At 44.1% G+C, this 15,603-nt stretch overlaps 1 protein-coding gene across 1 annotated transcript in view; it reads right to left on the reverse strand.

The window, feature by feature from the left end:
- LOC138764838 (CD48 antigen-like) overlaps positions 1-15,603 on the reverse strand; it is a 42,063-nt gene that overhangs the window by 12,236 nt on the left and 14,224 nt on the right. The window contains exons 2-3 of the mRNA XM_069941171.1: positions 10,781-11,098; positions 5,881-6,168 (exon numbers count right to left, since the gene is read on the reverse strand). Coding sequence (XP_069797272.1) covers positions 5,881-6,168; positions 10,781-11,098 — 606 coding nt within the window. The remainder of the gene's footprint in view (positions 1-5,880; positions 6,169-10,780; positions 11,099-15,603) is intronic.

The following is a 15,603-nucleotide window of genomic DNA, read 5'->3' on the forward strand; positions in this document are numbered from 1 at the left end:
GCGAGGAAGTAGGAGGTCGCTATTATTGTCGACTAAAAGGAGGGTAAATGGGAATGGGAAGAATGGGAAACATAAAAAGAATGGAAAGAAGGTTGAACTGACGCAAAGTCTCCTTGATATTGAAGATCCAGAACAGTCATTGGGACTGGAATCACTGGGTTGAATGTGTTTTACTAAGTATTTGTGAAAGTCTGACTGGGGGTGGGGGGTGGGTGGATGATACTGACACTTTTGACATTCATCTGCCACTAGTGGGTTTTACCACATCCAGATTTTTAGGGAGTTAGTACTTTTTTGTAGTTTGTTGGGGGGGGGGAGCATATTTTTTTTCTTTTTTGATTTTTGGGACCTTTTATACAGGGGTGGTTTAGTGTACTAAGATTAGAAATGGGAGCAATATTTTATAATAGTGAAAAATTTATTGTTAAGCTAAAGAAATGTCTAATTTGAATTTCGCAACTTTTGATGTTCAAGGATTGAATAATCCAATTAAGCGTAAACGTATGTTGGCCTATATAAAAAAGTGAAAGTTGATATTGCTTTTTTGCAAGAAACACATTTGACAAAAAAAACATTTGAAACTGAAGAGAGAGTGGGTTGGACATGTGTTTGCTTCTTCTTTTAATTCTAAGGCAAGGTGTGTCGCGATCTTGAAATTACCATTTGAATTGGGATTATTTGAAGGAAATGCTGGGAGGGTTTTGTTGGTGAATTGTAAAATTTTTGCTGAATCTTGGACTTTGTTGAATATTTATGCACCTAATGTAGATGATGATCGATTCATATCAGAGGCTTTTTCAATGTTAAATCAGGCCTATGAAAATATTTTGATTGGGGGAGATTTTAATTGTGTTTTAGATCTTTTACTGGATAGATCTCCGAAAAGTATAAGGAAATCAAAGATGGCAATACAAATGGGAGCTTTGATGAAAGATCTGAATTTAGTTGAAATTTGGAGGAGAGTAAATCCAACAGAAAAGGATTTTTCTTTTTATTCATCTAGGTACGATTCATTTTCCAGAATAGATTTCTTTTTGATATCAGCACATTTGCAAGGTAGAGTAGTGCAGGCTGAATATGAGAGTAGGGTTATATCCGATCATTCTATGTTGTTCATTTCTTGTGTAAGTTCAGAAGTGTTATAGATGGAGGTTTAACACAATGTTATTAAGGAAACCAGAGTTTATTAGTTTTGTTAAGAAACAGATTACTTTATTTTTGCCTGAAAATGTTAATTTAGTAAGTAGTAATTTCATATTGTGGGATGCTTTGAAAGCATATTTGCATGGACAAATTTTACTCTCCGAAAGTTAAAAAAACAATATTTGGCAGAAAGTTCGACATTGGAGAAACAAATTACTGAGTTGGAAAAGGAATTTCAGAAAGATGTTACAGAAGATAAGAAAGCAGCATTAACTGTTGAAATTACGTTATAATACTTTACAAACATATTAGTATGAGCAATTAATTCAATGATCAAAGCAACGTTACTATGAATTGGGTGAGAGAGCTCATAAGGTATTAGTGTGGCAATTAAAAATGAACAGGTATCATGAACTATTAATGCTGTTAAAAAGAATTCAATAGTTACTTATAAACCTCAGGAAATTGATGATCAGTTTTATTCATTTCATCAGAAATTGTATACTTCTGAGGAAAAGCAGGATGCTGGTTCTACTGAATCTTACTTATCCAAGTTAAAGTTACCTGTTTTAGGGGAGGAGGAGGTTAAGGAATTAGAAGCTCCGTTTACAGATTTTGAGATTTAAAAAGCTATACAAGAGATGCCGAATGGAAAGTCGCCAGGGGACGACAGATTTTCAGTTGAATTTTATAAAGTATTTTATGAAGATTTATCCTCAGTATTTAGAGATGTATTGCAACAAATAACTGAGGATCAGTCATTACCGGAATCTTGTTCAAGTGCTATAATTACTGTGATTCCAAAGAAAGATAGAGATCCATTAAAAGTATCTTCGTAACGACCTATTTCTTTATTAAATGTGGATTATAAAATTATAGCTAAAGTACTAGCAAATAGACTTGCTAAATATTTACCTCAGTTGATACATATAGATCAAACAGGTTTTATTAAGAATAGAAATGCGTCTGACAATATCCTTAGATTGATTTCATTGGTCAATGCATCGAGACAACAACCTAACCACCCAATGGTGGTTGCGCTGGATGCGGAAAAAGCTTTTGATAGGGTTGAATGGAATTATTTTATTTAAGGTGTTAGAGAAATTTAATTTTGGTCCTTTTTTTATTGGTTGGGTTAAGGCTTTATATAAAAATCTGATTGCCAGTGTGGTGACAAATGGTCAAACTTCTTTGCCATTTAAATTAACACAATCGACTTGGCAAGGTTGTCCATTATCACCAGCCTTGTTTGCATTGGTTATTGAACCATTAGCTCAGACAATACGGCAGAATGATAAGATTAAAGGGATGAGAATTGCGGATGATGAATATAAGATTAATTTATTTGTGGATGATGTGTTGGTGTTTTTGACAGACCCGGAACAAACTTTGAAATATTTACAAGATTGTTTGTTGCAATTTGGGGAGTTATCTGGATATAAGGCAAATTGGGATAAGAGTGAGATATTGCCAGTTAGGGAAAGAGATTATTCAGAATGTAAAAATATTATAAAATTAAAATGGTTTGATAGAATTAAATATTTAGGAATAATTGTAAATGAAGATTATCAATCTTTATATAAATTAAATTATGTTCCTCTGTTAAAAATATTAAAATGGATTTGATTAAATGGAAAGATCTTCCATTAACATTAATTGGTCCAGTAAATTGTATTAAAATGAATATTTTCCCCCGTATCCAATACTTATTTCAGTCAATACCATATCTACTTTCAAAGGGCTTTTTTCAAGACTTGAATAAGATGGTGAGGGAATTATTATTGAAGGGAAAAAGTTAGCACGAGTAGCTTTGCAGAAACTTACTTGGAAATATGCACTAGGTGGATTTCAGTTACCTCATTTTCAAAATTATTATGAAGCTGCACAATTGAAGTTTATTAGTAGAATGATGGATACTGATCAATCACATAGTTGGGTGAAGGTGGATTTGGCCTGTATTTCTGAAGTTGATGTACATCAGTTTATATATAAGTAGAATATGAATTTATTGCAGGAATGTAATATGCCAGTATTGAAACATTTGTTAAAAATATGGGTTAAAAGAATTATGGTTCTAGGAAGAGATGGAATTCTCAGGATATAAAGATGGTTCAAGATTGTTTTGAAGAAGGACAGTTTCTTTCCCTTAATCAAATGAAGGAGAAATTTGATATTTCGCTAAATTCTTTATTTGTGTATTATCAACTCAGAGCTTTGATAAAAGATAATTATGGTAAAGAGATGAATTTGCCTAAGTTAACAGAATTTGAATCTTTGATTTCTTCTGTACCAAAGAGAGATTATATTTCGGAGATCTATAAATTGTTACAAGAAAGTATGAATAAACCAGACTGGGAGAAATCTAGAAATAAATGGGAAAGTGATTTAATTTATATTATCCCTCAAGAGAATTCAGAAGTTATGTGTCATGAAGGTGAAACTAAATTGACAAATGTAAGATATGGAATGGGTAATTATAATTTTTTACATCAGTTATATTTGACTTCGGAGAAATTGAAAAAATATGGATTTAGTAATTCGGATTTCTGTTTTAGATGTGGATTAAGTTTTGGGAAGGGGTTAGATTGGTTTTGGAGAAATTATTTAAAATTAAATTACCATTAGACCCATCAATTTATTTTTTGGTCTATATGGTTTCTTTGAAGGGAATGGGGTTGGATAAATTTCAAATTGTATTTCTACACTTAGTGCTATCTGTAGCATGAAAATGTGTAGCTAGTACTTGGAAAGATAATGTGGAGATTAACATAGTACATTGGCAGAATGAATTGAGAGCTTGTATTATTATGGAAAAAAATTACATGTAATTTGCATGATAATTATTCTTTTTTTGTAAAAATGTGGTCTCCTTATTTGGAATATATGAATTTGGAAATACTTTGAAATATTATATATGTTTTATGTTTTACTTTTATCTTTGGCTCCCCTTAAGGGGGGTGGAAGGGTGGGGAGGGTTATTTATATATATAAATTTATTTCTTTTTGTTATGTTTGATTGCATGTTGTTTAAAAATCATTTAAATAAAGTTTTTTTTAAAAAAAGAAACTCTTGAAATTTTACCTTGCCAGAGGAATTTCCTTATATATTTATTCAGTTCTTGAAAAAATAATTTGAGGTATTAAGATAGGAAATGTTTAGAAAAGATATTGTATTCTTGGGAATATATTCATTTTTATACAATTAACTCTTCCGACTAAAGTTATAGGTAAGTTTTAAAGATTTCTTCAACATTTTTAAGTAACAGTAGATAATTCAATTTCTATTTTCTTCAAATTATTATCTGCACAAATCCCTAAGTATTTAATACAATCTTTTGGCCACTTGAATTGAGTATCCCTTTGGCGTTGCATATAATTTCCTTCTGTTGAAGGCATAATTTCACTTTTATCCCAATTTATGTCCAGCAATACTGGGGAAATATAATTTCTTGCTTCAGTGATACCTCACACCGATAAAATTACACAATTCAAAACCAGAAACCTCAGAAATGTGCTTCAGGTGGGGTATGGAGGTAGGAACCTTTGTCCACTCCACCTGGCTGAGTACAAAGGTGAGATCCTCTTGGAAGACCTGGGTGACACTGTGAAAAAAATTACAAAGGTGGATTTTCCACAGGATCTGCAGTTGTACCTTCTGGGGGACATTGGAGAAGTACAGTTAAGACTTCCAAACACCAAATTCAGTTTGTGGCAGTAGCCAGGAAGTGTATAGCAGTTTCATGGAAGTCAGACTCCCAGCTAAATATGGAATATGGAAATACAGAGCTGCATTCCCCTGGAGAAAATCACCTACAATTTGTGGAAGAGATATGGAATATCAAGAGATATTGAAGTGTGGCAACAATATCGGAGGCACATTGGTGCCCAGATACTCCCTACCCCAAATAAGAGAGAAAAAAATTCATCCCAGTAGATAAAGGATTAAGACTATGAACTGGAGAATGCTGTGCAAACCATTTGTGTTTTTGCCCCTACCTGTTTTTATTTAGTATTTGAGGACCTCTAGCTTCGAGATCATTCTCTTTGTTAGAATTTGGGGAGTAGGGGGAACACACAGACAGGGAGAGTGGGGAGTATAGGGAACACATAGATGGGGAGAGTGGGGGGGGGTAGGGGGAACATATAGATGGGGAGAGTGGGGAGTACTGGGAACACTTGAACGGGGAGAGCGAGGACTATGGGAAACACATGATGGGGAGAGATGGGAGTATGGGGAACACGTAAATGGAGAGAGTGGGAACACATGGATGGGGAGAGTGGGAAGTAAGGGGAACACAAGGGCAGGGAGAGTGGGGAGGACGGGGATCACATAGATGGAGAGAGTGGGGAGTACGGAGAATGGATGGGGAGAGTTGGGAGGATGGGGATCACATAGACAGAGAGTTGGGAGGACAGAGAACACAGACAGGGAGAGTGGGGAATATGGAGAACACATAGATGGAGAGAGTGGGGAGAATGGAGAACACAGATGGGGAGAGTGGAGGAGGTCGGGGATCACATAGATGGAGAGAGTGGGGGAGCAGATTTCCTGACAGAAATGTCTACATGATCATCTGAATCACTAGTTCTAGATGGCCATGAGCTGGAATGCAGAATTTACGTGGATGTGATCCACTGGACTGTGCTGAATGACTCTCTTACTTGAAATATTTCAATTTTGTCTTAACAGGGAAACCAGTGCCTTCCCAAATCCTGAATCCCCACTTTGACACTCACATGGTGATGTCTGTCTGCAGAAGTCCCTAAGCTGGATCTCTGCCTTTTTGTGACTGACTGGGTTTCTGGCCTCACACTGGTACATGACACCCTCGGTCTCTGCTGGGTGAATGATTTCGACTGTTGCTCCGTCCCCATGGAGATGATGTGTCCAGTTGTTCACCACCGCTTCTTGCTGCCTCCACCATCTGAAGCTGGTGGGTTGGCCCAATGTCACGGAGCAGGTCAGGGTGAGGTTGCAGCTCCTGGTGGTATATTGAACCAAGATGTATGTCCCTGACACGATCTCTGAGGATGGAATGGGGAGATGAAAGATGGGTGAAGCAGATCCCTGTTGGCCCCTCGATCTCAAACTTCCCATCACGCCCCCAATAATCCATGAGTCAATCTCTGCTCATTACCACCCACCAGTTTCTCCTCACGCTGTAGTTCATATATGCCCTAATTGGAGACCTTCACGTGTGTGCTGCTGGAGGAGGTTCACACATGTGCTGCGTCTTCCTTTCCAACCACTGCCCACGGTCATCCACAAACCTGTTCCTGACCCTCCTCAGCACCACCCCATTCAGAGATGCAACCACAGTTCCAGACACCATGACTTGCGTCCTTCCCACCAAGCTTTCAGTGACAGCTCCTCTCATTCTTCTGAGGCATCGCAAGTCAAGAGACTGTAGGGAGTGGGAATCTGAAACAGGGCTCAGAGCACTCAGCAGGTTGGGCAGTAACTGTAGAGGGAGAAACTGGTCATAGTTCAGTTCAGTGATTGCAGGAAATTCAATTAGATTTTGGTTGAAGAGTGGGTGAGGGAGGGTGATGGGGCAGAGGGAATATCTGGAATAGGGTGAGATCAGGATGGCCGTAGGAATGACAGACACAGCCCAACACATACATTAGTTTGTCCTCATCTCTTCTGTTTGACAGGCAACCTCGAGTCCCACCGACCACTGTGACCCAGGGGAAGTGGGGGACACAGATTCAGCACTCCTACTGCCCGGCCATCCCACCTGGTGGTTCTGTACAGGTTTAGATTGAAAAGGGCTGATGGCAGTTTTTACAGTGAAGATCCATAAGACCAGTGCCCAAGACAGCGGGTGCCCAAATCCAGCCCAAACCGGAAGAGCAGCTGATCGGCGCAAGGTACCAGAGTGAGAGAACAACCCCCTCTCCCACATACAGTATACTTTCACTACGAGGATCCTACGGGGCAAGAGACCACATCAGCGGGCCAGGGAGGGACTCGGCAACCTATGGCCACACACCAGGAGAAGCAGATATCGGGATAGGGATTCGTGAGAGTGCCGATTCTGAACAAGCCTCAGAGGTTTGGAACCGGGGCTGTGGAGGGTTGCTCAGATGCCCAAAGCCCGGGCTCATTGCTGGATTGGATGGGTCGCTGCGAGGCTACGGAGGAGGCAGCAGCATAGGAGGTGTTGGTAGGTGCAAGGATGTGCTTGATGAGTGGGAGCCCTTCAAAGGTGAAGTTTTGAGAGTCCAGAGCTTGTTGTTCCTGGAGGATAAAGGTAATGTTAACAGGTATAAAGAACTTTGGTTTTTGAGGGATATTAGAGGTCTGGTAAGAAGAGGAGAGAGGTTTATCGCAGATATAGGCCACAAGGAGCAAATTAGATACTTGAGGAATATATAAAATGCTTAGAAGTACTTAAGAGTAAAATCAAGAAGGCTAAAACAAGACATGAGGCTGCTTTGGCAATTCCTAAGGGCTTCTACAGGTATATTAAGGGACAAAATCAGAGTGTCTGGCTATGTATGGAGCCAGAATAGGTGGGCAGATCTCAAATGTTATTTTTTTGCATCTGTATTTACTCAGGAAACAGACACAGATTCTCGGGAAGTGAGGCAAACAAGCAGTGAGGCCAGAGAACCTATACAGTTAAAAGAAGAGGAGATCTTTGCTGTCTTAAAGTAAATAAGGTGGATAAATCCCCAGGGCTTGACAAGATATTCTCTTGGGCCTTGAGAGAGGTAAGTGCAGAAATTGCAGAGGCTCTGGTGGAAATATTTAGAATGTCGTTAGCCACAGGTGAGGTGGATTGGAGGGTAGCTCTTGTTGTTCCATTCTTCAAAAAAGGCTCCAAAAGTAACCTAGGAAATTCTAAGCTGGTGCAGTAGGTAAGTTATTGGAAGGTGTTCTGATAGATTGGATACATATGTATTTGGAGAGTCAGGGAATGATTGTCAATATGGCTTTGTGTATGTTAGGTTGTGTTTAACAAATCTTATAGAGTTTATTGAGGAGGTTACCAGGAAAGTTGAAGTAGGAAAAGCTGTGGATGTTGTCTACATGGACTTCAGAAAAGCCTTTGACATTGTTCCACATCAAAGGTTAGTCTGGAAGGTTCAGTCACTCAGTATTCATGGTGAAGTAATAAACTGAATTCGACATTGGCTTTTATTGGACAAGCCAGAGAGTAGCAGTGGATGATTGCCTCACTGGCTGGAGGCCTGTGACTAGTGGTGTGCCTCAAAAATTGGTGCTGTGCTGGTCCATTGTTGTTTGTCATCTCTCTCAATGATCAAGATGATAAATTGGATCAGCAAGTCTGCAGATGACACAGAGATGGGAAGCATTGTGGACAGCGAGAAAGGCTTCAAGGCTTACAGAGGAATCTGGACCAGCTGAAAAACTGGGCAGCGAAATGGCAGATGGAGTTTAATGCAGGTAAGTGTGCAGTGTTGGACTGTGGAAGGACAAATAGAGGTAAGACATACATGTTAAATGATAGGACACTGAAAGTGTGGCAGAATGGAGGGATCTGGGAATACAGATACATAATTCCCTGGTGGATAGAGTCATAAAGAGAGCTTTACATTGGTCTTCATAAATCAAAGTATTGAGTAGAGGAGCTGGGATGTTATGGTAAAGTTGTAAAAGTCATTGATGAGGCCAAATTTGGAATATTGTGTGCCGTTTTGGTCATCTAACTATAGAAAAGATATCAACAAAATTGAAAGAATGCAGCAAATATTTACTAGGATGCTTCAGGAACTGAGTTACAGGGAAAGGTTGACCAGTTAGTCTTTATTCCCTGAGGCATAGAAGAATGAAGGGAGAGGTACACAAAATTATGATGGGTATAGATAGAATGAATGCAAGTAGGCTTTTTCCACTGAGGTTAGGTAAGATACAAACCAGAAGACATGGATTAAGGATGAAAGGGGAAAAGTTTTGGGGGAACATGAGGGGGAAATTCTTCACCCAGAAAGTGGTGAAAGAGTAGAACAAGCTGCCTGCTAAAGTAATGAATTCAGACTCAATTTTAATATTTAAGAAAAATTTGGACAGGTACATGGATTGGGGGGGGGGCATTATGGAGGAACGTGGAATGGATGCAGGCCAGTGGGATGAGGTAGAATAATAATTCAGCAAGACTAGAAGGGCCTTTTTTTCTGTGCTGTAATGTCCTATGGTTCTAGGGGAAATCTTGAATGCTTCTGCAGTGTTCCACCCCTCCTAAAATTGTACAGCTCCCCCAACAAATTTGCGATAAATGGGAACTGCTGCAGAACCCACAGGAGTCTGCAGGAAGACACTACACCAGTTATTCAAAAACCACTTCCTTAAAACCCTGGGAAAAGTTTAGGGGGAACATTAAGAGGAAATACTTCACACAGAAAGTGGTGAGAGTATGAAACGAGCTGGAATCTGGCTCTGGAGATTTATTGGTTCTCCAGACCCATTGGAGACCCAACAATCCCATGCCACTGCGGTTCCCATGTCACTGCGGTCCCCATGTCACTGCAGTCCCCATGTCACTGCGGTCCCCATATCACTGTGGTTCCCATGTCACTGCGGTCCCCATGTCTCTGACACTGGGGTCCCCATGTTACTGTGGTCCCCATGCTCTCTGACACTGGGGTCACCACATCTGGCATACCCATCCCCAAACACTGCTGGGGTCCATATGCTCACCAACACTAGGGTCCTCATGCCCCTTTGACAATGGGGTCCCCACCTCTCCTGACACAGGGGTCTCCATGCCCCATGACTCTGGGGACCCCGCGCCCCTGACACTGGGGACCCCCACGTCCCTGACACTGGTGTCCCCACACCCCCTGACACTGGGGACCCCATGATTCTTGATACTGGGGTTCCCATGCCCCTCGTCACTGGGGTCCCCACGGCCCTCATCACTGGCATCCCCATACCCCTCTCGTCACTGTTCTTATGCCCCTTGACACTGAGGTCCTCACATCCATTGACAAGCCCAGCACTTTTTACCTCTGCAACAACAGCAAATACCAGAGGTGAGTGGACGAATATTTAGGGGAGATGCCAGATTTTTTTTTATACAGAGAGTAGTGGGTGCCTGGAGATGATGTTGGAGGCTGGTACAATAGGAACCATTCAAAAAGAATCCAAGATAGGCAAATGGATGTAATAAAAATAGAGGGTTATATTTGTGGGGAAATTAAGATTGTTGTGGAGTAGGTTTACGAAGGTCATCACAACATTGTGGGCTGAAGGGCCTGTGTTGAGCTGTGATTGTCAATGTTCTATTATACAATAGTGAACACTATTGAAAAGAGTGGGTCAGAAACTAAACTGCTGGTTGTGAACGTCACTGTGTCACTCACTGGGACACGATATCCTATGGAATGAATACGCAGCATGAAGATCGAGCAATAAACATCTTGCCCCCACCCCGGCCCCATCCATGGAGGTTTGGTGGGTGTGTCTCCCAGCCTGGCCATTGCCTCAGCCCCACTATTCTGGGACTGTGCCCCCCACTCCCCACCCAGTTCTGAACACTGGCACAGTAAGTGGGGTTCAAACAGGGGAATATATGGGATCTGCCCTCACATGTGAATCAGGAAGAGGGTGGGGATTCCAGGGACCGGTGAAACCCAGGACCCCCCCCCCCACAGCAGTCTCACTTACCGTAGACCTCCAGATGGATTCTCTCTGTGGTTTCTTTTCCCGATTTCTCAGTGAAAACCATTTCATAATTGCCAGAGTCAGATTTCCATAGATCATGGATTGTCAGACTTAAGTTCTTGCGATTAAAAGAGGTCCGTTGCTTGAACTCCTTAGTACCGTAGTATGTAACGTTTCCCTTGAAGTAGTCTGCTAACCGGGTGTTGGATGTTGAGTGTCTCCACAGAACCTCATTAACTCCAGGGGGTGCAGTCCTAAGAGATAATTCGATCGACTGTCCCCGTGTTCTGTACACAATGGGAGGATGAGCCACTGTCCCAGCTGCAAAGACAAGAGCAGAGTCAGCCGGCAAGCTCCAGTGACTGCAGGAGGAATCTGAGCTGGGAACATCACAGAGCACAGATTCCCAGATCCCTCTATTCAAACGCACTCAGTGCCCCACTAGTTACCTCCATAATGTTTGAGACAAACACACGTTTGCCTTTATTTGCCCCTGTGCTCCACAGTTTTAAATTTGTCATCAAATAATTCACGTGATTAAAGTGTGCATTCCAGATTTTATTCCAGGTTATTTGTATGCATTTTGGTTTGACCATTTAGAAATTACAGCACTTTTTATAGTGTTACAAGATCAAACCAGCAACCACAAAGAAGACATATCACACAGGGGTAAAGATGAACAATTACTTTATTAACAAAAATTCACCTTCAAACTTTAATTCAAAATCCCCCCTTTTATAAGAATGCCCACTGGTTACTATGCAAATTCCTATAACAGTGTAAAATTCCCCAGCCTAAATATAACATATGTAATTAAAGTCTAAGTCATATTTCCAAACAGCCCACAGAAAATCTTAGACACAAAACAAACACAAAACACATGAGACTCACAAAACTTCGATTTCAACCGAAGTAAAGATCATAATCAAAATTCAGTTTGTTTGGTGAACTGAAGCCAAAAGATCTTTGAGAGAGAGTGAGAGAGAGAGAGAGAGAGAGAGAGAGAAAGAGAGAGAGAGAGAGAGAGAGAGAGAGAGAGAGAGAGAGAGAGAGAGAGAGAGAGAGAGAGAGAGACTAGGTCCGGATCCTTCTGGCTGCCTTCGGAATGCTCATCCTTTTTGAGATGCCCAACATTCTAAACTGTCCCCCAGACCATGACTCATGCTCTGGGCCTCCTTCCACTCCACAGTCCAAGTCCAGAAATTTTGAGATCATTTACTGCACATGCTCAGTCCCTCTCCCACTCTCTCAGCAGTCCACCTTCACCTAGGCTCTCGAAGGCAAACTATCACTTTTTAACATAAAACCACACAACACATAGGCCAATACACAACACAGAACTCTGTAACAATAGATAGTTCCTATACACAGCAGTGAGCCATGCGACCCATGTTCCTGGGTCTGTGAGAGACCCAGCCCACAGTTCTTGTATTACATAGTGTGCCCAGTGGTGGGAGAGTGGGGTTGTGGAGGGAAGGCTCTGCACCTGACCATGGGGAAAGAAGCTGTAGCCTGCAGCCAGATATCAAGAGACGGGGCAGGAGGACCAGACATGCCAAATAGACCAGAAGAAAGAAAATAGGGGTTATGGGGTGGAGGGGGGATAGGGCGGGGCATGATGCGTGTGAAATAGAGGACATAGTGAAGGAACATGGCAAAAAAATTAGGGCGTGTATGGTGTGGAGGCACAGAGGAAGCTAGAGAAAACCTTGGAGTCACCAACATCAGATCAAAGTGGAGGGACAAGAATATTTCAGCAAGAAAAGGGAGCAATGGGACCTCAGACTTGCACCACATTCCAAACAAATCGATTATCATCAACCTCCTGCTGCAGATAAAGTGAAGTGAGTTCACCCCATCCCCTCTCCTGTACTGGGATCTGGAGTGACACCACCCTCCCCTCTCCTGTACTGGGATCTGGAGTGACACCACTTTCCCCACTCCTCTACTGGAAACTGGAGTGACACCACACTCCCCTCTCCTGTACTGGGAGCTGGAGTCACACTACCCTCCCCTCTCCTGTACTGGGAACTGAAGCGACACCACCCTTCCCTCTCCTTTACTGGGAATTGGAGTGACACCACCCTCCCCTCTCCTGTACTGGAAACTGGAGTGACAACCCCCTCCTGACTCTTGTACTGGGATCTGGAGTGACACCAACCTCCCCACTCCTGTACTGGAAACTGGAGTGACACCACCCTCCGCTCTTCTGTACTGGGAACTGGAGAGAAACCACCCTCCCCACTCCTGTACTGGAAATTGGAGTGACAGCACCCTCCCCTCTCCTGCACTGGGAACTGTAGTCACACTACCTTCCCCTATCCTGTACCCCCTCTCCTGTACTGGAAACTGGAGTGACACCACCCTCCCCTCCCCTGTACTGGGAACTGGAGGCACACCACCCTTCCCACTCCTGTGCTGGAAACTGGAGTGACACCACACTCCCCTCTCATACTGGGAACTGGAGTTACACTACCATCCCCACTCCTGTACTGGGAAATTGAGCGACACCACTCTCTCCTCTCCTGTACTGGGAACTGGAGTCACACTACCCTCTCCTCTCCTGTATTGGGAACTGGAGCGACACCACTCTCCCCTCTCCTGTACTGGGAACTGGAGTGATATCACCCTCCCCACTCCTCTACTGGGAACTGGAGTGACACCACCCTCCCCTCTCCTGAACTGGGAACTGGAGTGACACCACCATCCCCTCTCCTGTAATGGAAACTGGAGTGACACCACCTTCCCCACTCCTCTACTGAATACTGGATTGACACCACACTCCCCTCTCCTGTACTAGGAACTGGAGTCACACTACCCTCCCCTCACCTGTACTGGGAACTGAAGCGACACCACCCTCCCCTCTCCTGTACTGGGAATTGGAGTGACACCACCCTCCCCTCTCCTGTACTGGAAACTGGAGTGACAACCCCCTCCTGACTCTTGTACTGGGATCTGGAGTGACACCAACCTCCCCACTCCTGTACTGGAAACTGGAGTGACACCACCCTCAGCTCTTCTGTACTGGGAACTGGAGTGAAACCACCCTCTCCACTCCTGTACTGGAAATTGGAGTGACAGCACCCTCCCCTCTCCTGCACTGGGAACTGTAGTCACACTACCTTCCCCTATCCTGTACCCCCTCACCTGTACTGGGAACTGGAGTCACACTACCCTCCCCTCTCCTGTAATGGGAACTGGAGCGACACCACTCTACCCTCTCCTGTACTGGGAACTGGAGTGACACCACACTCCCCTCTCCTGTACTGGGAACTGGAGTGACACCACCATCCCCACTCCTCTACTGGGAACTGGAGTGACATCACCCTCCCCACTCCTCTACTGGATACTGGAGTGACACCACACTCCCCTCTCCTGTACTAGGAACTGGAGTCACACTACCCCCCCCTCTCCTGTACTGGGAACTATAGCGACACCACTCTCCTCTCTCCTGTACTGGGAACTGGAGTGACACCACCCTCCCCTCTCCTGTACTGGGATCTGGAGTGACACCACCCTCCCCTCTCCTGTACTGGAAACTGGAGTGACACCACCCTCCCCTCCCCTGTACTGGGAACTGGAGCAACACCACTCTCCCCTCTCCTGTACGGGGAACTGGAGTGACACCACCCTCCCCTCTCCTGTACTGGGAATTGGAGTGACACAACCCTCCCCACTCCACTACTGGGAACTGGAGTCACACTACCCTCCCCTATCCTGTACCACCTCACCTGTACTGGGAACTGGAGTCACACTACCCTCCCCTCTCCTGTATTGGGAACTGGAGCGACACCACTCTTCCCTCTCCTGTACTGGGAACTGGAGTGACACCACTCTCCCCTCTCCTGAACTGGGAACTGGAGTGACACCACCATCCCCTCTCCTGTAATGGAAACCGGAGTGACACCACCTTCCCCACTCCTCTACTGGAAACTGGAGTGACACCACACACCCCTCTCCTGTACTGGGAACTGAAGTCACACCACCCTCCCCACTCCTGTGCTGGAAACTGGAGTGACACCACACTCCCCTCTCCTGTGCTGGGAACTGGAGTCACACTACCCTCCCCTCTCCTGTACTGGGAACTGAAGCGACACCACCCTCCCCTCTCCTGTACTGGGAATTGGAGTGTCACCACCCTCCCCTCTCCTGTACTGGAAACTGGAGTGACAACCCCCTCCTGACTCTTGTACTGGGATCTGGAGTGACACCAACCTCCCCACTCCTGTACTGGAAACTGGAGTGACACAACCCTCCGCTCTTCTGTACTGGGAACTGGAGTGAAACCACCCTCCCCACTCCTGTACTGGAAATTGGAGTGACAGCACCCTCCCCTCTCCTGCATTGGGAACTGTAGTCACACTACCTTCCCCTATCCTGTACCCCCTCACCTGTACTGGGAACTGGAGTCACACTCCCCTCCCCTCTCCTGTAATGGAAACTGGAGCGACACCACTCTACCCTCTCCTGTACTGGGAACTGGAGTGACACCACACTCCCCTCTCCTGTACTGGGAACTGGAGTGACACCACCCTCCCCACTCCTCTACTGGGAACTGGAGTGACACCACCCTCCCCTCTCCTGTAATGGAAACTGGAGTGACACCACCTTCCCCACTCCTCTACTGGAAACTGTAGTGACACCACACTCCCCTCTCCTGTACTAGGAATTGGAGTCACACTACCCTCCCCTCTCCTGTACTGGGAACGAGAGCGACACCACTCTCCTCTCTCCTGTACTGGGAACTGGAGTGACACCACCCTCCCCTCTCCTGTACTGGGAATTGGAGTGACTCCACCCTCCCCTCTCCTGTACTGGGAACTGGA

Source organism: Narcine bancroftii, chromosome 5 (genome assembly GCF_036971445.1).
Source record: "Narcine bancroftii isolate sNarBan1 chromosome 5, sNarBan1.hap1, whole genome shotgun sequence".
In the NCBI taxonomy this organism is placed as follows: Eukaryota; Metazoa; Chordata; class Chondrichthyes; order Torpediniformes; family Narcinidae; genus Narcine; species Narcine bancroftii.